Source organism: Aquarana catesbeiana, linkage group LG02 (genome assembly GCF_042186555.1).
Source record: "Aquarana catesbeiana isolate 2022-GZ linkage group LG02, ASM4218655v1, whole genome shotgun sequence".
Taxonomy (NCBI): domain Eukaryota; kingdom Metazoa; phylum Chordata; class Amphibia; order Anura; family Ranidae; genus Aquarana; species Aquarana catesbeiana.
The window spans coordinates 788,034,546-788,060,726 of NC_133325.1; the positions used below are offsets into that span (position 1 = coordinate 788,034,546).

Here is a 26,181-nt window from a genome sequence, read left to right on the forward strand (position 1 = left end):
GCTGAAAATGATGAATATTTTTTATCAGCAATGCATTACATACTTTAACAACAAAAACAAGGTGTGTGTGTGTAGCAGACCCACAACATAACAGTTAGCTGAAGAAGAGATTGTCACCTTATGTATCAAATAAATTACATTTGCACTATTGAAGAAAATGGTCAAAAAGAAAAGCCCAGTGGATAACCTAGGAGAAAGCTAAAAGAAACACAAGCAGTAAATCAAAGGAAATATTTTTCAGTTTAAAATACAAATTTATTTAAAAAATATTTGTTAAACATTTTCTGGCATATCAATGACCCCCCTACCCGCAAAGTACTCCATATATTTTAGACGGACCTCATGGGTGCTTTAGGGGGGCAAGTCAGGACGGCCAGCTTCATTAGCCGTCAGGGTTTGGTCTTGAAATCTGGACTCAGGCCCAAATGAGGCCACATAGTTCATCGAATTTCTCCTTAAAAAGTTGTGGAGAATGCAGCATGAAAGGGTAATATGGTTAAGTTTATATTCCGCCATGTTGATTGGCGTAAGGAATAGGCGGAACCAGCTGGCTAATATCCTGAAAGCATTCTCCACCACTCTTCTGGCCAGCTGGTAGTTAAAAACTATCTGGTCCAGGGTGAGGGTCCTCATGGGGAACGGCCACATCAGGTGATCACCCAGCCCAAACGCTTCATCAGTGACAAAGACGAACGGGAGACCAGCCACATTGTCTTCCGGAGGTGGCAATCCCAAGTCACCACTCTGGAGCCATCCATAGAACTCGGTTTGGGTGATGACTCCAACATCTGGCCGTTCTTCCCCACGTCCACATAGAGAAACTCGTATATCGCTGACACCACTGCCAACATCACAATACTATTAAACCCCTTATAGTTGTAATAGTATGACCCCGAGTTGGGGGGTGGGACTATGTGGATGTGTTTCCTATCTATTGCCCCTCCGCAGTTTGGGACAAATTAGGAAGCCACAGTCTGCCATTCCTTTAGCATTGAAGGAAACTGTGGATTGAAACAAGAAAAAAAAATGTAGTACTTCTGCACACAACATTGCAAGCAGAATAAACACAAACATTCTTGGCCAACATCAGTATAACATTTATTTGAAGGAGTATTTAAAAAAAAAAATGTAAGGTCCACTTATCAGATTCCTCACCCCCTCTGATGGCCCATTGTAAAACTTTTAGGGGGGAGGAGATGTTTTGGACAGGTAACCTTCCACTTCATTGAGAGCTGAATGCATAAATAATGTGTATTACTTTGGCCAGTCCCTCTTTGCTTTACACTATTGGCAGCCCACTGGACAGGTAAGAAGTGTCATAATATAAAAATATAAATACACACTGTACAAATTGAAGCACATTTTTACATTCTGCAATTACCTATCAAGATAATAGGAGGACAAAACTTTAAACAGTACCATTTGAAAGTATTCAGGCAGGCCCTTTCACTACATGCTTTGGTGAATTCATCCATAAATATGACCACAAAAGAGGTAGGTATAGTATGCATGGGTTTGGCAAAGTGAGCAGATAGAGGATTGGTATCAGTTGACTTAGCGGTTGGGGGGAAGGGAGGGTTCCAAATAGGTTTGGGACCCCAAAAAAAGCCTATGGCACTCTGCCTGAATTTAAGCACACAAATAACATTTGGACACATTTTAGGGGGTGTTTGGGGTAAAGCACTACAATGGAGCTGACAAAATACATTGTTAAGTGACTAGGTTAGGTGTGTATGGGCCCAGGATAGCATGCTGGGGAGGTTAGTGAAGGCAAATATGCATGAAGGACAAAAAAGGAAGTTGAAAAACTTCCAGCATGCATGAGGACAAAAGGGACATTCACAGCATATTACAATCATATTAAGGGAATGATGAAAGAAATACAATACATTAGCAAACATTAAATACATAGAATGTGATGTTAAAGGAGAAATCTTGCCTTAATATAGCCCTTCTGCAGGACCTGTATAATGGCAGAACAGGTCCCTGGAATAATGATCCCCAGAGCCTGGGGGGAGATGCCTGTTGAGAACTTGATGTCCTGCAGGCTTCTCCCTGTCGCCAAGTTCCGCAACGTGGCGACGAGCCAATGCTCGGGAGTGATGGCTTGCCGCATGCTGGTGTCCTGCTTCGTAATGTAAGGGGAAAGCAAAGCCAATAAATGGTGAAAAACGGGGTCCATCATCTGGAGATAATTCCTGAAATCATCAGGATTATTCTCATTGATCTCCCGCAACAAAGGCATGTGAGAGAATTGGTCACGTTGGAGTAACCAATTCTTCATCCATGAACTCCTCCCTGCCCTGTTCATGGACTGGGCTTGGGTCAAAGTAAGAACCCCAACACCAAGCCCCTGTACAGCAGGAACTCTACGATGAGTACGTACCCACAACATGGTTTCAAAATGGTCTGAGAAAGGCCTGAGAAGAGCGAGCTGAAAATCAGAAACGAGCAGACAAGACAACTGAGGATCAAATACGTAATATAAAAATACGCACTGAAACCCAGATGCGAACTGACTACATGCACTAAAAACCAGATACGAACACACAAGCACAAACAGAAGAGTAGTAACGATCTGAAAAGCACGAGGCTGAAAAGTGCAAATCGTCTCTCACCAAAGTTCTACTAACACGAGATAAACACGAGATTAGCAGAAGGAGCCCAAAGGGTGGCGTACTGGCTATTGAACTTCCTCTTTATAGTGCTGTCATACCTGTTGTACGTCAGCGCATTCTTGACAAACAGAATTTCCAACAACACTTGTGTGACCGTGTGTATGCAAGACAAGTTTGAGCCAACATCCGTCGGAAATAAATCCAGGATTTCATTGTCAGAATGTCCGATCGTGTGCACGCGGCATAACGGTGTTCGCGTGTTTGAACAAACTTTTTTGTATGTTCGGATGTTCTGGTGCGTACCGAACCAGGGAGGGTGTTTGGCTCATTCCTAACTAATAGAGAGATTCCTTGAAAAGGGTTTCAAACAAACATATTTGCTAGCTGAAGGGGACAGGATCTTTGTCAAAGATAGACACAAACTTTTATATACAAATAAGAAAAAAAACATGGTCCTGCCCTTTGTTTTATCACAGGCTGTAACAAACAATCAAAGGAGATATAAAGAGTATTACGCAAACATTGGCCTATTCTTCTGAAGGATGATGTTTTCAACAAAATTTTGCCGTCTCATCCAAATTTTATCTATAGGAAAAACCATGCTATACGTGGAAAACTTGTAAAGAATATCATAGATCTGCCAAAAAAAGATGTTTGGAGATTTGGAAGGTTTCTTCAGATGCAATAAATGCAAGGCGTGTAGACACAAAAAAGGAGGGTAGAAGAAAAACACTAGATTTTACCTCATTTGCTGATGGTAAACATCATAAAATGAAATCTTTGATCACGTGTGACTCCACCCATGTGGTATACGTACTGGAGTGTCCATGCCGGAAACAGTACGTGGGTAGGACCACCAGAAAACTAAAGACAAGAATCAATGAACGTGTCAGCAATATAGGGAAAGGATTTGAAATTTGAAGTCACAACACTTCAAATTGAAACATAATGGCGACCCTAGGCTTATATTCTATGGGATCGATAGAATTTAAATAGCTTTTTCACAAATTTTTAATTATAGATCATTTTTAACCTCTTAGTAGTTTAAAGTAGACAGAGAGTGGTCTCCTCCTTCATCAATAGAAATATTTATATCATTTCCTGGTGGTAGTTTAGAGTTACCCTTTTATAGTTGACGCATGGCCCTTTAAAAACATTCCCAGTGCGCGCGTGATATTACTTTACAATAGTCGGTCACGGCATGGTGTAGGAATAAAAATAAGGATAACACTGTGTTATGCTAATGGTTAGGTTCTATAATAATGTATAACAGATGACTTAGTTGTTAGGCTTTTAATGTTTGTATATGTTCATTGCTGGCCCATACATAAAATGGTGTGTATGGCTTCAGACGTTCTGCCGCCCCGGTAGGACGTTGTATGACGAAACATATAGGGAGGGGTCAGGATGCTTACGCCAACAAGCTGTCCAGGATTGTACTTGCAGTTCGCATACGAACCTCAGCGGCTGGAGACGATTTGGATACATTACTATACAAAAAATCCATAGTGTCGGTTTGATATTTGAAGAATCATCTTTGTATACAATTTTTATTTTTACATTGTCTGACATCTTTTTCGCTCACGCATATATATATATATATATAAAATTTTGTAACACATCTTTTATGGACTTCATTGTTCACACATTTTTTTTTTTTAATTTATATGTGGTTTATTCACAAGCACTTTAATGTTTTGCATAAATATGAATTATGTCACTCGAAGTTGTATGATCAATTGGTTATAGATCAAATATGTGTGTATACATTTTCTCACTATAGGATATATTTAGGTCATTTTGTAGTCTGATCTGTGCTGCTTTATCAATATCTTTTTACTAGTTTTTTGGTCCTGCCATTAATTCGAGCAGCTGCGAACCACAGGCCATCAATCATTATAGTTTCCAAATTTAGGTGTCTTTGGCACTATATTGCACTTTCTTTTCTTCACTGGATCTAGGGATGGGCGAACGGTTCGGGCTGAACTTTAACTGTTCAGACGTTCGACGAACAGCCAAACAAACGTGTAGTTTGACCGTTTGTTCGGCCCCCCGAACCGACCACAATGCATTGCTGTGCTGAACAGTGCATTGCAAGTCCTGATTGGCTGAAGCAGTTAAAAGCTTCAGCCAATCAGAGCACAGAGCACTGTCAGATTCATGATTGGACACTGTCATCATGACTTTGTCCAATCATGGCTCATTCCCGTCCCACAGTATAAAAGTATTCTTTCAATGGCAGCCATTTTCAGTGTGATTTTGGCATGGAGAGAGATAGAACAGGGCTCTGTTCAGTGCTATCAGTTAGTTAGTGTGCTATACTGTGCTATTTTGCTTCAATTGTCAGTGTAGAATATTAGGGATTGTCAGTGCTTCAATTGTCAGTGTCAGTCTAGGGATAGTGTGATTGTAGTAAGGAGGACCATCATTGAGCTTTGCATAGTGTGCAGCTAGAGTAGAGACAGCTCATATAGTTTCAGTGTAGTGTAGTGAGATTGTGTCAGTAATCTTGACATTAGTGTATAGCTAGAGTAGGGACAGTTCAGATAGCGTCAGTGAAGTTGAACACGTCTATTTGATTGTGTTACTGCCAGTTTAACGCCATTTACTTCTGTGTGAGTTACTGCCAGTTTAACGCCATATCGTTTTGCGTGCGTTACTGCCAGTTTAATGCCATATAGTTCTCTGAGTCACTGTATGTTTGGTGCATTATATTGCAGTAAATTAGAGTGTATCCGTGGAGTGTGTCTGTGTAGCTTGAGTACTCAAATTAAAGTGCACCAAACACCTCTTTACATTGATTAAAGTGCATCTACGTACAGATTTCAACTCCTTCTTTATATTTGCTTATAAGCACCGCCCCCTCCATCCCAATAATGTCTGGGAGGACAACAAGGAAAGACAGATGTTCCCTTGGCCCTTTAAGGAGGCCAGCAACAAATGTGTCCACAGGCAAAGGTGGACGTGGTGGTCACTCCTCAGGCAGGGCATCATTTCCTCTGTTTAGTGAGTTTGCCCGTGCTATCCAGCCACAGCATGCAGAGGAGGTGGTGGAATGGCTTACTAAACCTTCCTCGTCCTCATTCTCTGTCACACAAGCAGAGACAAATGTGCAGTCCCCTGCAGTTGCCAGAGTGGATAAACCTGCCTCCTTGTCCACATCTATTCCAGCCATAGCCCCAACATCAGCCTTTGAGGAGTCAGCTGAGTATTTTGACCACAGTGTCTGCCACTTGCCCCTTGATGATGCCCAGCCATTACTGGATTCAGATGTTGGTTCTGAGGTTGAGGATGACAGGAACATGAGCCTAGAGAGAGGGATGAACAATGGTAGACAAATTGGCATTCATGTTCCCAAGCCGCAGCGTATTGCCAAGTTGCCTCCAGTGGTAATGGTGAAGATAGAGGAGCTGGAGATGATGATGATGATGAGGTCACTGATGCGACTTGGGTGCCAAATAGAGCAGAGGAGAAAACTGAAGGTGAGGCGGCACAACCCCAAGGAGGCTGACATCAAGAAAGAGCAGAGAGCTGCCACCCTATTCCATCACATTCTGCAACTGTTATCTCCCGGCCCACTCCCAAAGCTCAGCTGTCTGGGCCTTTTTCAACACATCTACAGCAGATCGCACTGTTATCTGCAAACTGTGTCACAGGCACATCAAACTTGGCAAATACGCCAACCATTTGGGTACCACATGCCTAACAAGGCATTTAACATCCAACCACTCAGCACATTGGCAAGAGCACCTAAAAGCCACACAAAAGGGGCACAAATCTGTCCCTCCTCCTCTTCCTCCTTACCCACTTCAGTCTGCCCTTGCTATACTGAGTCATTACTTCTCAGCAGCCTCCACTGACAGGGATTATGGTATAGCACAGGGTGTCCCAGGTCCTAGCAGCACATCTGCCAGCAGCACACCACCAGCTGTAGACTGTAGCCGGCAAATTTCTCTGCCCCATCTGCTGCAGCAGAAAAAAAAAATACAGTTTCTGCCACCCACATGTCCAGCGTCTAAATGCTAGCTTGCCAAAGCTGTTGGCTCTCCAACTCGTGCCTTTCAGCCTGGTGGATTCTCCCCCCTTCCGTGAATTCGCACATGTGCTGTACCACAATGGCAGGTTCCTCATCACTACTACTTTTCACGTAAAGCAATTCCATCTCTCTACCATTATGTGGAAAGGAATGTTCTGGCATTGTTGGGCAAGGGACTCATCCGTAAAATCCACGTTACTGCTGACACGTGGTCCAGCAAGCATGGGCAGGGATGATATAATTCGTTCACAGCACACTGGGTAATGCTGCTTGCAATTCGAAAGAATGCAGGACCAGGCTCGGTGCTGCAGCTTGTTGTGCCCCCATGTCTCCATACAGCTGGTGGTGATGATGCCAGACCTGTAAGCTCTACCCCCTCCTCCTCCGCCACCTCCATGTCCTCCTCTGAATAATTGTCCTATGAACATCAGGTGCCTCCTAAGTGTTCAAAGGGCTATTTCATGAGTCAGGCTAAAAGGTGCCATGCCGATATTCAGCTGGTGGGTTTAGGGGACAGGAACCACACAGAAGAAGAGATTGTTGCAGCTCTGCAGGTACAGGCCCAGAGGTGGTTCACACCACATCAGCTGGAGCCAGGAATGTTGGTGTCTGATAATGGCTCAAACCTCCTGTCAGCCCTTAGACAGGGAAAGTTGACACATGTGCCATGCCTGGCACATGTCCTCAATTTGGTTGTGCAGCGTTTCCTAAGTACGTACCCAGGGTTGCAAGGTGTACTAAAACAGGCCAGAAGAGTCTGTAGTCATTTCAGGCGGTCATACATAGCCAGTGTTCGTTTGGCTGAAATTCAGCGGGAATTCCACCTGCCTGTAAACCGCCTGATTTGTGACATGACCACCAGGTGGAACTCGACTTTGCCAATGCTGCAGCGGCTATACTTGCAGCAGAGGGCCATTAACGAGTACCCGTGCCAGTACAGTGCAACGACAGTCTCAGGCTGCCTCAGCTTTTTTTCCCACGCCAATGGCTGATCATTAAGGATGCATGCACTGTATTGTCACTGTTTGAGGAAGCCACAAGGATGGTGAGCAATAAATGCATCAGTGACACAATCTCTGTTGTGTTCTTGCTGGAGCAGACTCTGTGTGGCATTATGGACAGGGCACTGGAGGCAGAGCAGCAGGAGGAAGAGGAGGACCTCCTTTCCTTTCAAAGCCCACTTTATCCAGACACCATCATTCCTATGTCACAGAACACACAGGAGGAGAGAGGGAAGGAGGATGAGGAGGAGGATTCTGGTACTTTCACAGGCTTCGAAGAAGAGGAAGACATGCGTCAATTTATAAGCGATGGCTTTCCAACCCCAGGACCCGTGGGAGTAGTACGTGGCTGGGAGGAGGAAGCTCCAGATGCTGTCATCCTGAGTGACCCAGAGGATTCTGCTTCTCAAGCCTCGGCAAATTTGAGGTGCATGGGCGACCTCATGCTTCAAAGCCTACGAAAGGACCCAAGAATACATGGCATAAAGGAGAAGGAGGCATTTCAGGATTTTTTTTAGTCCTCACTGCCCAGGGCTGTCAGCTTCCACATCCCATCGGCAGCGTCTGCATCACATGGTGGATGATTACCTCGGAGCCAAAACAGAGATGGAGAGCTTTCCAGCTGATGATCCACTGACTTACTGGGTCATGAGAATAGACCACAGGCCAGAACTTGCCCAGTATGCTATTGAGTTGTTGGGCTGCCCTGCATCCAGCATGTTTTCAGAACAGGCATTCAGTGCTGCAGGAGGTTTAGTTACTGATCATAGAACGCGTCTGTCCACAGACTCCGTGGACCGTTTGACTTTTATAAAAATGACTCAGTCCTGGATTACCAGCTATGAAGCCCCTGATGCCGATGTCACTGATTAAGTCTTTTTGGGATGTGGAATCTCTGCAGGACTTTGAGGCTGCCTAGCTTTGAGGGTGTTCAATCATTTCATCTGGAAGAATGTTTTTGGTATAGGTTTCATGGGCACAATTAACACCCAAAGACCAATTTTTCTGCGCCTGTTTGACAGGTGCATATCATTGCAATTTTTACAGCAAGGCCAATTCTTGCTTTCAACCAGATTACTTCTATAGGGTTAAGGTGGGAAGGCTCCACCGACACCCAAAGACCAATTTTTATGTACCCGTTACTTCTATCCAAAGTCAAAGTGACACCAGAATGTATCCAAAAAATCTCTAATTTTGTTCCCAGTGCACTACATTGTGGCCTCATCATACACACTGGTTCCCCAGCTGTTGCTGAGCAAAATAAAGGCAGCTTGCAGGGAGAATGTCATTTTTTTGGCTTTATAAATGCAATTTTATTGCTGAAGCAGATTCTAGACATGGTACAGATCTGCAACTTTACAGGTATACTAAGGGTACCCCCCAGGCACTATATTGGAGGGATTTTTTTTATTTCTATGCTTTCACTTTAAAAATCAAAAATGCACTGCTCATTTAAAAATGACGTTTTTTACAAACTTTTTTTTTATTGATACATGTCCCCCAGGGCAGGACTTGGACCCCTATAACCATTGTATGCCCAATTACTTGCATATAAGCCTTCAAAATGGGCACTTTTGATTGTTGACGTTCGGGTTCCATTGACTTTAATGGGGTTCGTTATTTGGGTCCGAATTTTCGCGGTGTTTGGAAGTTGTGGTGCGAACCGGACAGGGGTCTGTTCAGCCCATCCCTAACTGGATAAATTTGGGTAAGGCAGTAGACCAGTGGAGGTCCAGGTGTTACTACATTACTCCTAGTAGCATTAATGTTACCGGTCACTGCTGCATTTTTACAATTTTTTTAGACAGAGCTTTATTTGGTGGTATTTAATCACCACAGTTTTTTTTAATATTTTTTTGCTTTATAAATGATGAAATACCTAACATTTTAAAATACCGAACATTTTGAAAAACCCATGTTTTCTTTGTTTCTGTTATAAAATCTTGCAAACAATAAATCTTTCTTCATAAATTTAAAAAAATACAAATCATCCAGTGAGTTAAACTGCTCCCATATATGTATTTCATCTGTTTATTTAGGCGTTACATTTTAGGTCTAATTTATGTTAATTGCTTCCCGACCAGCCGCTGCAGTTATACTGTGGCAGGTTGGCTCCCCTGGGCGAGCCGTCATTGCTGTATGTCGGCCGCTTTAAGACCACTGGGGGGTACCCATGCAAAGACTGAGCCGATGCGCGTGCCCGGCGGTCACCGTTTCGCCAGGCTCCCACGATCGCTCCACACAGAGACAGAATGGAGTTGTTTCAATGTAAATAGACAGATATCCGTTATGTCAGGGGTGAGGAGACTAATCAGTTGTTCCTAATTCTTAGGAACAACAATCGGTCTCCTCCCCGAGGCAGTCTTATCCTATCCCTCCCACAGTTAGAAACACTCCCTAGGACACACACTTAACCCCTTGATTGTCCCCTAGTGTTAACCCATTTATACAGCAATTAGTGGCTATTTTTAGCCCTGATCACTGCATAAATGTCTCTGGTCCCAAATAAGTGTCAAAAGTGCCCGATCTGCCTGCCGCACTGTTGCAGTCCTGGTAGAATCACAGATCACCAGCATTACAAGTAAAAAATAAATAAATAATAAAAATTCCATAAATCCATCCCCTATTTTGTAGACACTATAGCTTTTGCGCAAACCAATCAATATACGCTTATTGCAGGGTTTTTTTTGTTTTTTTTTATTACCAAAAATCTGTAGAATACATATCGGTCTAAACTGAGAAAGAAATTTGTTTTAAATTTTTTTGGGGGGGGATATTTATTATAGCAAAAAGTGAAAATTATATTTTTTTTGCAAAATTGTCGCTTTTTTTTGTTTATAGCACAAAAAAAAAAAAGCAGAGGTGATCAAATACCACCAAAAGAAAGCTCTATTTGTGGGGGAAAAAAAGCTTGCAGTGCGTATCGCAAAAAATGGCCTGGTCATTAAGGGGCCAAATCTTCCAGGGCTTAAGTGGTTCAAGTCTTAAAATCTTACTTGTTAAATCCTCTGTTACACTTAAAGAAGTGAAGACATACCTGGGGGCACAGTAGTGATGTCGGGGTCAGCAGAAGGATCCATAGAGCCAGCTAGGGACCAGGAGATTCGACACTTCCAGGAGTAAGCAGAATGTTTTTTTCCTCCTGGGGGATGGGAGGAGTAGTATGAATGTACTCAGACCCTGCTATGAGCTGCACTGTGCAGGACCTGCAGTGACTTTCTGGTTGATCTGATCCTCTACATCAGTAACTGTATTACAGCTGCTATTGAGTGCAGGTCTATATTTGAGTTATTCCAATCCTGATAACTGTTTTTTTTTATTTCCAGGTAAAAGAACAATATAAGGAAATGACCGGGATGACCGACCTGCAGTTTGTGGCTTGCCGCGTCCGTACTCAGGTTGCTGGTGGCACAAATTACCTTTTCGAGGTAAGGCTTTGGGTTTTGAGCAATATTGTCAGGTTGGCAGAGGCGTAACTAGAACCTTCAGGGCCCCGGTGCAAGAAACCATGAAGAGACCCCCTGACCCTGGCAGGGGCCCTTTTCTAATAGTCCGGGGGCCCTCAATCTCCATCTCTGCAGGCCCAGCTGCACAAAATTAATGGATAGCTCTGTACAGAGCTTCCCGTTCATTCATATACTGAAGGATTGTAAACACAGTTACTATGATTTAGTTATGAATGAACACAGTGAGTGTGGTAACAATCATTCACTGTGTCCATTCAGAAAAGGAAGGAGCTAGAGAGTATGACAGGATGGGGGCAGTATGACAGGGGTGTTAGTGTGATGGGAAAGCAGTATGATAGGGGGGTATTGAGACAAGAGGGGGGCAGTGTGACAAGGGGGCAGTGTGATGGGGCAGTATGCCGGGGAAGTGACAGGAGGGGGGCAGTGTGACATGTAGGGGGGCAGTGTCAAAGGAAAAAGGTATCTGGGAAGTGTGAAAGAAAGAAGGGGCGGCGTGACAAGAAGGGGCAGTATGATGGGGGGCAGGGTGACAGGAGGGGGGCAGTGTAACCGGAGGGCGCAGTATTATAGGGGGTAGTATGATGGGGCACTGTGATTAGAGGGGGCAGTGTGACAGGAGAAGGGTACCTGGTAAGTGTGAAAGGAGGGGGCAGTGTGACAAGAAAGGGCTGCATTATAGGGGCAGTGTGACAGGAGTGGAGTATGATTGGGGTCAATGTGATAAGAGGGGGCAGTGTGACAGGAGGGCAGTATGATGAGGGGCGCAGTATGACTTGAGGGGGTATTGTGACAGGAGGGGGGCAGTGTGACAAGAGGGGGCAGTATGATGGGGTGCAGTATGACAGGAGGGGGTATTGTGACAGGAGGGGGGCAGTGTGAAAAGGGGGGGCAGTGTGACAGGAGGGAGGAAGTGGGACATGAGAAAGGTACCTGGGAAGCGTGAAAGGAAGGGGCAGTATGATGGGGGCAGTGTGACAGGAGGGGATAATATAAGAGGGGGGCAGTGTGACAGGAGAAGGGTACCTGGGAACTGTGAAAGGAGGGGGACACTGTGAAAGAAGGGGAGCAGTGTGATGTGAGGGGGCAGTATCAAGAGCAGTATGACAGGGCTAGTGTGACAGGAGGGGGCAAGTATGACAGAAGGGGGCAGTGTGATAGGGCAGTATGCCAGGGCAGTATGATGAGTCAGTGTGACAGGAGAGGGACAGTTTGACATGTAGTGGGGGGCAGTGTGACAGGAAAAGGGTATCTGGGAAGTGTAAAAGGAGTTGGACACTAAAAAGGAGGGGGCAGTGTGACAAGAAGGGGTAGTATGATGGAGGGGCAGTGTGACAGGAGGGGCAGTATGATGGGGGCAGTGTGACAGGAGGGGGTAATATGATAAGAGGGGGGCAGTGTGACAGGAGAAGGGTTCTAGGAACTGTGACAGGAGGGGGATAGTGTGAAAGAAGGGGGCAGTGTAACAACAGGGGAGCAGAAGGACATGGTCAGTGTGATGAGGGGGCAGAATGATGGTGGGGCAGTTTGACGAGGGGGCAGAATAATGGAAGGGCAGTGTGATGAGGGGGCAGAATGATGGAGGGGCAGTGTGACGGGGAGGGGGGGCAGTATGACAGGGGCACAGTGTGACAGATGGGGGCAGTATGATGAGGGACAGTATAATGTGGGCAGTGTGATAAGATGGGGGGCAGTAAGACAGGTGGGGGGCAGTGGGATAAGAGGGGGCATTGTTACAGTAGGACACACAGTATGCTCAGGTTCCAGACTTACCTTATGGATGTTCCTCCGGTTAACAGTTCACTTCCTGAGTATATACAGTGGAGAGGGGAGGGGCCTCTGACCGGTGCATGTATCTGCAAGCATGTACAAGCAGAGCGACTCACTTGTGCACTGAAACTGGTGCCGGCCCTGATCAAAGGCCCCTCCCCTCTCCACTGTATAGACTCGGGATGGGAACTGCTAGCCAGAAGAACATCCCGCAGACATCACAGAGCTGCCGTTCGCCCCCTCCCATCCGTCTGTAGCTCCCAGCTAAGCTAACTAAGGTACAGGGAGAGATGCCAAGTCTTGGTGCCCCCCAAAGTGGCAGGATTCTAGGGCCCGTTCGCAAGTGTGATTACTGAGGTAGTTCTGCCACTGGTAGCTACACGGTGGAGGTACCTAAGGCGTGATAACCATGGTACAGATCAATTGTAGGGGAGCGGGAATTGGGGTTATTGTTCCTTTTTGTATAGCTCTGACATATACCGCAGTGCTGTACAGAGAGCATTGAGCAATTCAAATCAGTCTCTGCACCAGAGGAGCTTACCAGTCACATACTATCCTTCCTTAAAGCAGAACCTCACTCTCTCAATCAACATGAACTATATTTCATTTCCTCCGCCCACAGGTTGGAGGCTTCTTTCCCACAGTCAGTTTTTGTTTCCTCCGGCCAGGCAGGAATACCCAGGAACTGTGGGGCAGCTAGGTTCTGTCAGGTCCTGCCCTGAGAGAGGGCTCCTACTGTTCTTGTTATGTGCAGCACGGTCCTCCAGGCTCCCCCCACACTATTATTATTATACTATAGCATTGCCCCCAAAGGAGCCGCTGGTAATTGAACCTGTTTCCCCCTTACAGCACCCACAGCCAGGCACACAGTATTTTCTGCACTCAATAAACAGTCTAGGGGTTTTGTTTTTGGTGCTTTTCTTTCGGGAAGGTTGTACTTGGGATACCCCGAACTGTAGAAGCTGCAGAACTTTGTACTAAATTGAGGACTGCTAAGATTCTGGCTGCTCTGTAACAGGTTGCAAGCTGCTTTGCACAGCTGAAGAATGCAATGGCGTAAATGCACTAAGCTTTACTGCATGCAATAAGAGTATCATTTTAGTCATTTTGCATGTGGTAAATTAAGCCAAAAAAAATTATGCGGTATTTACCAAAAAAAAGTAACGGTAAAAAGCTCTTAAGACCGATTCACAAACAGACCAGAGAGTAAAAAGCATGCTATAATTACCACCAGGGTTTAGCTGGCGGTATCACATGCGGTATTTGTCAAAAAAATAGCCTGGGGGGGTGACAAATAGCTAGTTGCCAAGCAGCGGGCTGGGAAGCCGGCCGCCGGGTCCTTAACAACTAATTACTCATCAGCTGTCAGCGGGCTTCCCTGCTAACAGCTGATTGTAAAAAAAAAAGCCGACAATTGAAAAGTATGAGAAAAAAAGTGTGAGCTCCCCCCAGTCTATACCAGGCCCTTCAGGTCTGTAGTGGATTTTAAGGGGAACCCTACGCCGAAATAAAATTTATAAAAAACGGCGTGGGGCCCCCTCAAAATCTATACCAGACCCTTATCCGAGCATGCAACCCTACAGGTCATGAAAGGGGGGGATGAGCGAGCCACATGCCTGGTTGGGGGGGCTGATGGGAAAAAGGGCCTCATCTCCACAACCGTGGCCTGGTGGTTGTGTGGATCTGCAGACAGGGTGCTTATTGGAATCTGGTAGGCCCCTTTAACAAGATCCCAGATCCCACCCAATCCTATGTGATTAAGTATGGGCTACCCACACCTATTTACCAAAAAAGTGTCAAAAAGTAAGAAAAAACAGAGACCGTTTTTGACAAATCCTTTATTATAAAAAAAAACTGTCCCCCGATGTAAAAACATCATCAATCATTGGTGGCATGCACTGATCCTTGACATTATGAGTGGCGGAGCCACCAGATGACATCACCAGATGGCCCTGCCCTTACCTATACCTAAACGGTGAAGGAGGCATTCGGCGGCCAGCTGTTCTCGGAAACTGAGCTCTTTTGTTTGTTTGGTGATTGATGAGGGATTTACATCGAGGGACACAGTTTTTTTTTTTTAAAAAGGATTTGTCAAAAACTGTCTCTGGGTTTTTCTTACTTTTTTGGTGAATGGGTAGGGGTACTATGTATCCCCTACTCATTCACATAGGGGGGGAGGGGGCAGGATCTCGGGGCCCCCTTGTGAAAAGGTTTGTCTGGTATGAATTTTGGGTGGAACACCACGCCATTTTTTTTTTTTTTTACTCGGCATGGGGTTCCCCTTTAAATCCATACCAGACCCAAATAGATGGGTTTATTTTTTCACACTTTTTAATTGTCTGCTTTTTTTTTTACAATCAGGTGTCAGCGGGGAAGCCCGCTGATAGCTGATGAGTCATTGATTGTTAAGGACGCGTGCGGCCGGGTTCCTGGCTCGCTGCTTAGCAGCCAGCTATTTGTCAAAGAGCAACCTGGGGTTCAGGGGCAAGTCCCAGTCCACTCCTTAGCAACCAGCTCAATGTGGTAAATTAACGCATTAAATATTATTTGCCGTTATTTAACTCTTATGCCCCATACACACGGTCGGACTTTGTTCGGACATTCCGACAACAAAATCCTAGGATTTTTTCCGACGGATGTTGGCTCAAACTTGTCTTGCATACACAATCCGATCGTTCTGAACACGGTGACGTAAAACACGTATGTCGGGACTATAAACGGGGCAGTGGCCAATAGCTTTCATCTCTTTATTTATTCTGAGCATGTGTGGCACTTTCTCCGTCGGATTTGTGTACACACGATCGGAATTTCCGACAACAGATTTTGTTGTTGGAAAATTTTATATCCTGCTCTCCGATGGAAAATGTGTGATGGAGCCTACACACGGTCGGAATTTCCGACAACAAGGTCCTATCACACATTTTCCATCGGGAGAATCTGTCCACAGAACAACTATTAGTCGTGCACTCCACAAATCTGACCTTTATGGAAGAGTGGCAAGAAGAAAGCCATTGTTGAAAGAAAGCCATAAGGAGTCTTGTTTACAGTTTGCAAGAAGCCATGTGGGGGACACAGCAAACATGTGGAAGAAGGTGCTCTGGTCAGATGAGACCAAAATTGTACTTTTTGACCTGAAAGCAAAATGCTATGTGTGGCGGAAAACTAACACTACACATCACCCTGAACACACCGTGAAACATGGTGGTGGCAGCATCATGGTGTAGTGATGATTTTTTTTCAGCAGGGACAGGGAAGCTGGTCAGAATTGATAGGAAGATGGATGCAAATACAGGGCAATCTTAGAAGAAAACCTGTTATGCCGCGTACACACGACCAGTTTAGCTGTCGGAATAAACTGCGACGGTTTCTCCAACGGAATTCCATTCAAGCGGTCTTGCCTACACACGGTCAACCCAAAGTCCGACCAAAGTCTGTCCGTCCAGAATGCGGTGACGTACAACACTTACAATGGGGCTAGAAAAAGGAAATTGAATAGCCAGTAGCCAATAGCTTCCGTCTCGTACTTGCTTCAGGGCATGCATCGTTTTTGGTCCGTCGGACCAGCATACAGACGATCGGTTTTCCCGATAAGAATTGGGTCCGTCTGAAGTATTTAGAACATGTTCCATTTCTAGGTCCGTCAGATTTAAAAAAAAAAAGTCTGATGAGGTCTACACACGATCGGTATATACGATGAAAAGCTTCCGTCTGACTTTTTCTGTCGGACATTCCGCTCGTGTGTACGTGGCTTTAGAGTCCGAAAAAGACTTAAAAGGTTCACCTTCCAGCAGGACAACAAACCTAAACATGCAACCAGAGCTACAATGGAATGGTTTAGATCAAAGCATATTCATGTGTTAGAATGGCCCAGTCAAAGTCCAGACCTAAATTCAATTGAGAATATGTGGCAAGACTTGAAAATTGCTGTTCACAGACGCTCTCCATCCAATCTGACAGAGCTTGAGATATTTTGCATATTTGGGCAAAAATCTCACTCTCTAGTCTCTAGATGTGCAAAGCTGGTAGAGACATCCCCAAAAAGACTTGCAGCTGTAATTGCAGTGAAAGGTGCTTCTACAAAGCCATACAAATGCACCCCACACTTTTCACATATTTTTTTTTTTTTTAAATTGAAAACCATTTATCATTTTCCTTCCACTTTACAATTATGTGCCACTTTGTGTTGGTCTATCACATAAAATCCCAATAAAATAAATTTACGTTTTTGGTTGTAACATGACAAAATGTGAATTTTCAAGGGGTATGAATACTTTTTCAAGTCACTGTATATAGCTTACACAGGACTGTACAGATAACATTGCAGCAGCCTCACCAGGGAAGTTTGCACTCAAATGTCCTTGTGTCAATCCTTGCTCCACAAGAGCTTGCAATCTAAAGTAGCCCCCAAAGTATCTCAGAACTGTTATTCCTGATAGAATGCTTACCAATATAACTAGAATATCAGTAAAAATATACATTAATGGTGGAATTGTTTTCTGAACTTTCTTGATCTTTTCAGGTTGACGTTGGAGAGAACGCTTATAAGCGCCTTTTAGTCTTCGTACCTCAGCCTGAACATTTGGTGGCTATTCTGCCGGATAAGATGCGGAATGATAAGCTGGAGGATTTCTAAGATGGAGATGAGAATGATAACAGAGAATGAAGATGAAGAATCCTCATAGGACAAATATTCCCCAATTCACTTTTTAGTCATCAAAAAATTCCTAATTATTTCATGTCATGGAGAATAAAGTATACATCAAATCTCTACAATACATGTATTCCATATGTTTATCTCTTTAACCTCTTCCTGCTGGTATAGTGTATAGTGAGTACACCGCTCACTATTTTTGTAAATATTTTATATCTTTTTATGTGACAAGACTGAAGAAATGACACTTTGCTACAATGTAAAGTAGTGAGTGTACAGCTTGTATAACAGTGTAAATTTGCTGTCCCCTCAAAATAACTCAACACACAGCCAATAATGTCTAAACCGCTGGCAACAAAAGTGAGTACACCCCTAAGTGAAAATGTCCAAATTGGGCCCAAAGTGTCAATATTTTGTGTGGCCACCATTATTTTCCAGCACTGCCTTAACCCTCTTGGGCATGGAGTTCAGCAGAGCTTCACAGGTTGCCACCGGATTCCTCTTCTACTCCTCCATGATGACATCACAGAGCTGGTGGATGTTATAGACCTTGCGCTCCTCCATCTTCCATTTGAGGATGTCCCACAGATGATCAATAGGGTTTAGGTCTGAAGACATGCTTGGCCAGTCCATCACCTTTACCCTCAGCTTCTTTAGCAAGGCAGTGTTCTTCTTGGAGGTGTGTTTGGGGTCGTTATCATGTTGGAATACTGCCCTGCGGCCCAGTCTCTGAAGGGAGGGGATCATGCTCTGCTTCAGTATATCACAGTACATGTTGGCATTCATGGTTCCCTCAATGAACTGTAGCTCCCCAGTTCCAGCAGCACTCATGCAGCCCCAGACCATGACACTGCCACCACCAAGCTTGACTGTAGACAAGACACACTTGTCTTTGTACTCCTCACCTGGTTGCCACCACACACACGCTTGACACCATCTGAACCAAATAGATCATCAGACCACAGGACATGGTTCCAGTAATCCATGTCCTTAGTCTGCTTGTCTTCAGCAAGCAGTTTGTGGGCTTTCTTGTGCCTTTTAAAATCCCTTTTCCTTTTGGGATAATGGTTTTACATGAATAAATAAAAGCTGATCATCGTAAACACCCCTGTCAGTGGTAAATGGTTTGTCTCAATACTCAAACCAATACATCTGCAGAACAACTTGTTCTGCTGAAAAACAAGTGACTTACTGGCCAGATCACCAGATAAAAATAAAGGAAAGAAAGCCTAAAAAAGAAAACAAATGCAGCCATCATGACTAGGAATTAGTAAGCTGCAATGTTTGCTTTTGTTTTAATACCGCTTCAAAGGTCCTGAAAGTTGCTAAAAATCTGATCTGCCAGATATGAGCTTGGCTGTCAATGTACAGCGATTTTGTGTACTGAGGTCTCCTGACTTTAAACCTGGACACTACATTGATAAATGTGCTAGACATGTGCACCGCCGAAAAATTTGATTTCATTTCACTCGTTTTTGTTTTTTTTTGTTTTTTTGTTTTTCGGATCATTCGTTATGATCGAAATTCGTAAATTCGAAAATCCAAAAATAAGAAATTCAGAAAATTTGAAATAATGGCTAATTAACTAATAATAACTATTAAATTATAGGTATTGGGATTTCCTTTCAATTTTGGCTTTTAGTGAACGTAACGAATACGAATTTATCCGAAGTTACGAAATATTCTAAATAACAAAATGCCGCATCTAAACAAATGGAATGGAACAAGTTAATAATAAATAATTGAACTTTTTTTTTTAACTATTATTTATTATTAATTTTTTTTACGTTCCATTTATTTAGATACGGCATTCGTTATTTCGGATAATTTGTCTTTAACAGCCAAATTTGAAAGGAAATTCCAATACCTATAATTTAATAGTTAGTAATAGTTAAAGGGGTTGTAAAGGTAAAAATTTTTTCACCTTAATGCATTCTATGCATTAAGGTGAAAAAACTTCTGACAGAACCGCCGCCCCCAGGCCCCCCGTTTTACTTACCTGACGCCTCGAAAGTCAGCTTCGCGTTCCCGACATCTGTTCCTCCGCTCACCCTGGCCGCTGATTGGCTGCAGTGGATGGATTGAAAGCAGCGCAGCCATTGGCTCGCGCTGCTGTCAATCACATCCGATGACGCGGCGCGCCGGGGGGCGGGGCCGAGTGATACAGCGAGCGGCTATAGCCGCCGGCTGTATCACAGGAGCGCGCCCGCAAGCACTCACCACCGTGCGAGGGAGCTCGCATTAAGGTGGTGAATGCTTGCGGGGAGGAGCTGAAACAGCCGCCGAGGGACCCCAGAAGACGAGGTTCGGGGCCACTCTGTGCAGAACGAGCTGCACAGTGAAGGTAAGTATAACATGTTTGTTATTTTTAAAAAAAAAAAAAAACACCTTTACAAACGCTTTAAGTTATTATTATTAAGTTATTTCAGATTTTTGGGTTTTCGAATTTTTGGATTTTCGTTCTTTTGAATTCTCGTTCTTATTTCTGAATTTTCAAATTTTCGAATTTCCAATCTCCCGAATCTACGAATTTTTGAATTTATGAATTTCCGGATTTTCGAATTTTGACTTTCCGAAATTTCGAATTGATGAATTTCCCGAATTTTCGAATTTACGAATTTTTGAGTTTACGAATTTACGAAAATTTGGAAAACTTCGCTAAACCGGTTTTCGTTAATTCGGATATTTCCGAAATAACGAATTTGTCGAAATCTGTTGAAAAACTAATTCGGAACAAAACTAATTGCACATGTCTAAATTGTGCCTATTTGTAAAATCCTGTCCAATGTTATTGTAACTTAAATGCTTCCTCTGTCCAGTACCACACGATCCAAGAACCTTTAGCCCACCTAGTCACTAGCCGTAACTCAGTATAGGGTGAAAAACATCAAACTCTTTATTAAAACACGAGTAACAACAAATATACAACTCAGGAACACTCCCTCCCTCCCTTGGATTCAGGGCAGGGTTAACTGTCCAATAACAATAAACACACAGGTCAGGTGTATTCAAACTGGAGGAATCCCCCCCATCAGGGACGGACTGACCATTGAGCCACTCGGCACTGCCCGAGGGCCCTGGGCCACTAGGGGCCCCATCAGGGTTGCCAGCCTCAGTAAAACCAGGGACAGTATGTAAAAATCTGTTTTGTTTTTTACATCTGTTTTTGAAATGTCCCTTACCGACATCCTTTTGGTCTAAAAATCCCAAGATTATAGCTGCGCCACCTCTCCAGTACCTTCTCAGCCAATAGAAACATAATTGTGTATACTGTGTGTACATGTATGTGTATACTGTGGGATTGTATACTGTGTGGCCCCATAATCTCTGATTGCCTGGGGGCCCCATAATCTCCTATTGCCCGGGGGCCCCATGAGTTGTCAGTCCGCCCCTGCCCGCCATCCACCTAGACATACAGCCCATAATATACTTTTCTCCCAAGGCCGACAGACACAACAGAACAATGTAATACAACCATACCCAAAGTGACTCCCGTCACAGTGACACTTGGTGCAAACACTTGTAGGGCTGGTGCTGGGGAACAGTAGGGCAATCAGGGGAAGTAGGGTCCCTGTGACAGTTATATCTTTCTCATTGTAATAAAAACTCTGAGAAATACAAGAAAATATTTCAAAAAATTTTTTTGTTCCCTACATCTAAAAAATGCATGTAAAGCCGCACTGTGCATCAATGTCCCTCTAAAAGTGCAAATCCTAACCCTAAATTATCTGAGCCCCAACTTATTTATCCTGGTTTCTCCCCCTTACATAACTGAAAAATATTCCCCCCTTTTAAAAATATTTGTTGCCTTTTTAGAACTGCGGGGCAGATCTTCTGCTTTTCTTGCCTAGACCCCCCCACTACCGCCTGGGAAGTCCACATCCAGGAGGTCATGTTTTGCTGAGGGACGCATACACTTGAGATCCCACCAACATGCAGATGTTCCTGGCTGGGACCTGTGGTACATCCACAATTGCTGATAAGGCAGTAGAACTGGCCCTCCTGTACCGGGCCCCACCACTTCCCGCCCGGCCTATAGCAGAATGATGGCCGGGCGGTGGTTCAGTTATCCTGACTGGGTGTCACATGACGTCCTGCAGGATAACAACCGCCACACGCCCGTGGGAGCGCACATCATGGCGATCGGTGGCGCGGTGTGTCAGCCTTACACACCGCTACACTGATCTTAGTAAAGAGCCTCTGACGGAGGCTCTTTACCACGTGATCAGCCATGTCCAATCATGGTTGATCACAATGTAAACAGGAAGAGCCATTGATTGGCTTTTCCTCATTCGCATCTGACAGACGCGAGTAGAGGAGAGCCGATCGGTGGCTCTCCTGACAGGGAGGTCTGCGCTGATTGCAGACCCCCACAACCACTGGCCAAGGGTTGTGGGGATGAGGCCCTTCTCCCCATCAACATGGGGACAAGGTGCTTTGGGGGGCTACCTCAAAGCACCCTCCCAATGTTGAGGGAACGTGGCCTGGTACGGTTCGGGGGGGGGGAGCTCTCTCATCCCCCCTCTTTTCCTGCGGCCTGCCAGATTCTGTGCTCAGATAAGGGTCTGGTATGGATTTTTGTGGGGACCCCACGCCATTTTATTTTTAAATTTTGGCGCGGAGTTTCCCCTAAAATCCATACCAGACCTGAAGGGTCTGGTATGGATTTTGAGGGGGACCCCCACGCCATTTTTTAAAAAAATTTTGGCGTGGGGTTCCCCTTAATATCCATACCAGACCTGAAGGTCCTGGTATGGAATTTAGGGGACCCCCACGCATTTTTTTTTTTTTTTTTGGTTCGGGGTTCCCCTGTGGGGAAATCCCATGCTGTTTTTATCAATGAACTTTTATGTGTATTGTCGGACCGACAATTCATTAATAGCTTTTAAATGACTTTTTTTCCTTTGAAATGTCATTTTGCTGTCAGACTGTTCTAAACACAGGAACCATGCACCCCTTTACAGGCATACTATAGACACCCCCCAGGTACAAAATTTAAAGGAATATTACACTTTTGTTGTTTCACTTAAAGCATTATTAAAATCACTGCTCCTGAAAAAAGTCAGTTTTTAAAACTTCTTTTTGCATTAGCACATGTCCCCTGGGGCAGGATCCAGGTCCCCAAACACTTTTTGTGACAATACCATGCATATAAGCCTTTAAAATTAGCACTTTTGATTTCTCCCATAGATTTTTAAAGGGTGTTCCGCGGCTTTCGAATTTGCCGCGAATACCCCAAATTGTTCACTGTTCGCCGAACTGGCGAACAGCCAATGTTCGAGTCAAACTCATGTTCGACCTCAACATAAAGCCCATCCCTATTCTCCAAGGACTTGGAAAATATGAGGATTTTATCGAGATAAACCACCACACATAACTGCAATAAATCTCAGAGGACATCGTTAATAAATTCCTGGAAAACTGCCGGGGCATTACAAAGGCCAAAAGGCATAACGAGGTACCAGAACAGGCCATTATAATGCAGTTTTCCACTCGTCTCCCTCCTTAATCCTCACGAGATTGTATGCCTCTCTCAAAGCAAGCTTCGTGAAAACCGTTGCCCCCTTGAGGCGGTAAAATAACTCTGTAATCAACGGAATCGGATAGGCATTCTTAATCATGAAATAATTGAGACCCCTATAATCAATACAAGGTCTCAGTTCACCACTTTTCTTCTTCACTGCAGAGTTCGGAGACAATTGTAAAGGAAGCTTCCACAAGCGCTCCTTAAAAGGGAGTCTTTCTCTGAGTCTGGATTCAATGAGGATGTCAAACGTGATCAACCTCTCAAGCTCAGTGGGCAACAGTTCTTGTACTCTGTTTAATGGACATGAGGCACTTGGCAGCAGAAGCGGAGCATGCAGGAATGTCAAAAACCCTTTTAAAAGAAGCCACAAACTCTGGGTAACTCAATACAACAGGTTTTCCTGTCACATCATAGCAGCATACACCTATGGGTAGGACCGCGTAGCTATTAAACTCTGAGAGGGCACCCGCCCCAGTATTCTCCTTTTTTTCCTCACCTGTCAAGGACCGAACATGCATTCCTTACCGCTCTCACCCCAGCCAGGTTCTAGCCTCTCCTGGGTGGAAGTCCTTACCTGTACAGCCTCTAAATGAGCTAAACGGAAAGAACCCCACTCTGATGGTCTCAGGGGTATGTTGTTAATGCATTACAAACCTTAAATAGGTTTACTGCCTGCAGCGGCCTCCAGCTTCTGTTTCTGAGCACTCGGGGGAAAACTTTCCCTTTTTTTCTGCCTCCATCAGCGTCTCTGAGCGCTGTAGTTCCTCTCCGCTCTGTCTGTATAGCGCCAAGCGTCTCAGCTCTTTTGCGCATGTGCAGACAGTGGTATCTTGTCCATTAATTCTCTCTTCCAGCTTCCAAGATGGCACCGGATACTTCGGAGCACTTCTGCGCATGCGCGAGCGTGACGTCATCACTGCCGCGACGACGGCAAGTTTAAAAATACTGTTTTCTGGATTTATTTCTCCCCTGAGCTCTGCAAAGGAGGAAATGACCAGATTTTTTTGCTGTACATCCACCTGCACTGCCCTGTCTCTCTCTCCCTCTCTCCACTTACCAGGTAAGCTCTATGGCTTCTCTCTCTCACGCTCACTATGCCTGCTACAACCCCTGGCAAAAATTATGGAATCACCAGTCCCTGAGGATGTTCCTTCAGTTGTTTATTGTTGTAGAAAAAAAGCAGATCACAGACATGGCCAAAAACTAAAGGCATTTCAAATGGCAACTTTCTGGCTTTATGAAACACTAAAAGAAATCAAGAAAAATAATTGTGGTGGCCAGTAACAGTTAGATTTATAGAACAACCACAGGGAATAAATTATGGAATCACTCAATTCTGAGGAAAAAATTATGGAATCACCCTGTAAATTTTCATTACAAACACTAACACCTGCATCAGATTAAATCTGCTTGTTAGTATGTAGGTAAAGAGGGTAAATCATCACGCAGTGTTGCACAAGATGTTGGTTGTTCACAGTCGGCTGTGTCTAAAACATGGACCAAATACAAACAACATGGGAAGGTGGTTAAAGGCAAGCATACTGGTAGACCAAGGAAGACATCAAAGCGTCAAGACAGAAAACTTAAAGCAATATGCCTTGAAAACAGAAAATGTACAACAAAACAAATGAGGAACAAATGGGAGGAAACTGAAGTCAACATCTGTGACCGAACTGTAAGAAACCGCCTAAAGGAAGTGGGATTTACATACAGAAAAGCTAAAAGAAAGCCATCTCTAACACCTAAACACAAAAAAACAAGGTTACAATGGGCTAAGGAAAGGCAATCGTGGACTGTGGATGATTGGATGAAAGTCATATTCAGTGATGAATCTCGAATCTGCATTGGGCAAGGTGATGATGCTGGAACTTTTGTTTGGTGCAGTTCCAATGAGATTTATGCAGACGACTGTCTGAAGAAAACAAATTTCCACAGTCAATTATGATATGGGGCTGCATGTCAGGTAAAGGCACTGGGGACATGGCTGTCATTAAATCTTCAATAAATGCACAGGTTTACACTGAAATTTTGTACACTTTTCTTATCCAATCTATTGAAAGGATGTTTGGGGATGATGAAATCATTTATCAAGATGATAATGCATCTTGCCATAGAGCAAAAACTGTGAAAAAATTCCTTGAAGAAAGGCACTTAAGGTCAATGTCATGGCCTGCAAACAGTCCGGATCTCAATCCAATTGAAAATCTGTGGTGGAAGTTAAAGAAAATGGTCCATGACAAGGCTCCAACCTGCAAAGATGATTTGGCAACAGCAATCAGAGAAGGAGCCAGATTGATGAAGAGTTCTGTTTATCACTCATTAAGTCAATGCCTCAGAGACTGCAAGCAGTTATAAAAGCCAGAGGTGGTGCCACAAAGTACTAGTGATGTGTTGGAGTGTTATTTTGTTTGTTTGTTTTTCATGATTCCATAATTTTTTCCTCAGAGTTGAGTGATTCCATAATTTATTCCCTGTGCTTGTTCTATAAATCTAACTGTTACTGGCCACCACAATTATTTTTCTTGATTTTTTTTAGTGTTTCTTAAAGCCAGAAAGTTGCCATTTGAAATGCCTTTAGTTTTTGGCCATGTCTGTGATCTCCTTTTTTTTTACAACAATAAACAACTGAAGGAACATCCTCAGGGACTGGTGATTCCATATTTTTTGCCAGGGGTTGTATATACTTCATGCATGCTGATTTACCTATATGTTATAGGTCTGGTTCATTCACCTTTCATGGAGGCCGCTGCCCCGGTAGACCATCGCCAGCCTATTAGGTAAGAGGGGATGGTTGGTAAGTATGAAGAAAAAAGGAAAAAGAGAACCTTTACTAATGCTGTTTAAACTGAACAGCTCTACCAGGTCTTCCAGATCGTTACATTCAAGATGAGGGGAGCCTTCAAGAAGGAGCTGCTCAAGCCACCGGCAAAGCCGCTCAGATCACGGCAGGAGAAGCCACTCAAGCCACAAGAGAAGCAGATCGAGTCGCAGGAGAAGCCAATCAAAATCACTGCATAGTCACTCCCATCACAAGAAATCCCCTACATGCAGGAAATCTCCTGCCACCCAGCCTTCCCGTCCATCCGGGAACTCCTGCTGGATTTGCAGCGCCAC

At 44.2% G+C, this 26,181-nt stretch overlaps 1 protein-coding gene across 1 annotated transcript in view; it reads left to right on the top strand.

Moving 5' to 3' along the window:
* Window positions 1-17,662, top strand: part of LOC141129415 (cystatin-A5-like) — a 41,395-nt gene extending 23,733 nt beyond the window's left edge. The window contains exons 2-3 of the mRNA XM_073617438.1: window positions 10,982-11,083; window positions 17,409-17,662. Coding sequence (XP_073473539.1) covers window positions 10,982-11,083; window positions 17,409-17,522 — 216 coding nt within the window. The 3' untranslated portion in view covers window positions 17,523-17,662. The remainder of the gene's footprint in view (window positions 1-10,981; window positions 11,084-17,408) is intronic.
* The last annotated feature ends 8,519 nt before the right edge of the window (window positions 17,663-26,181 follow it).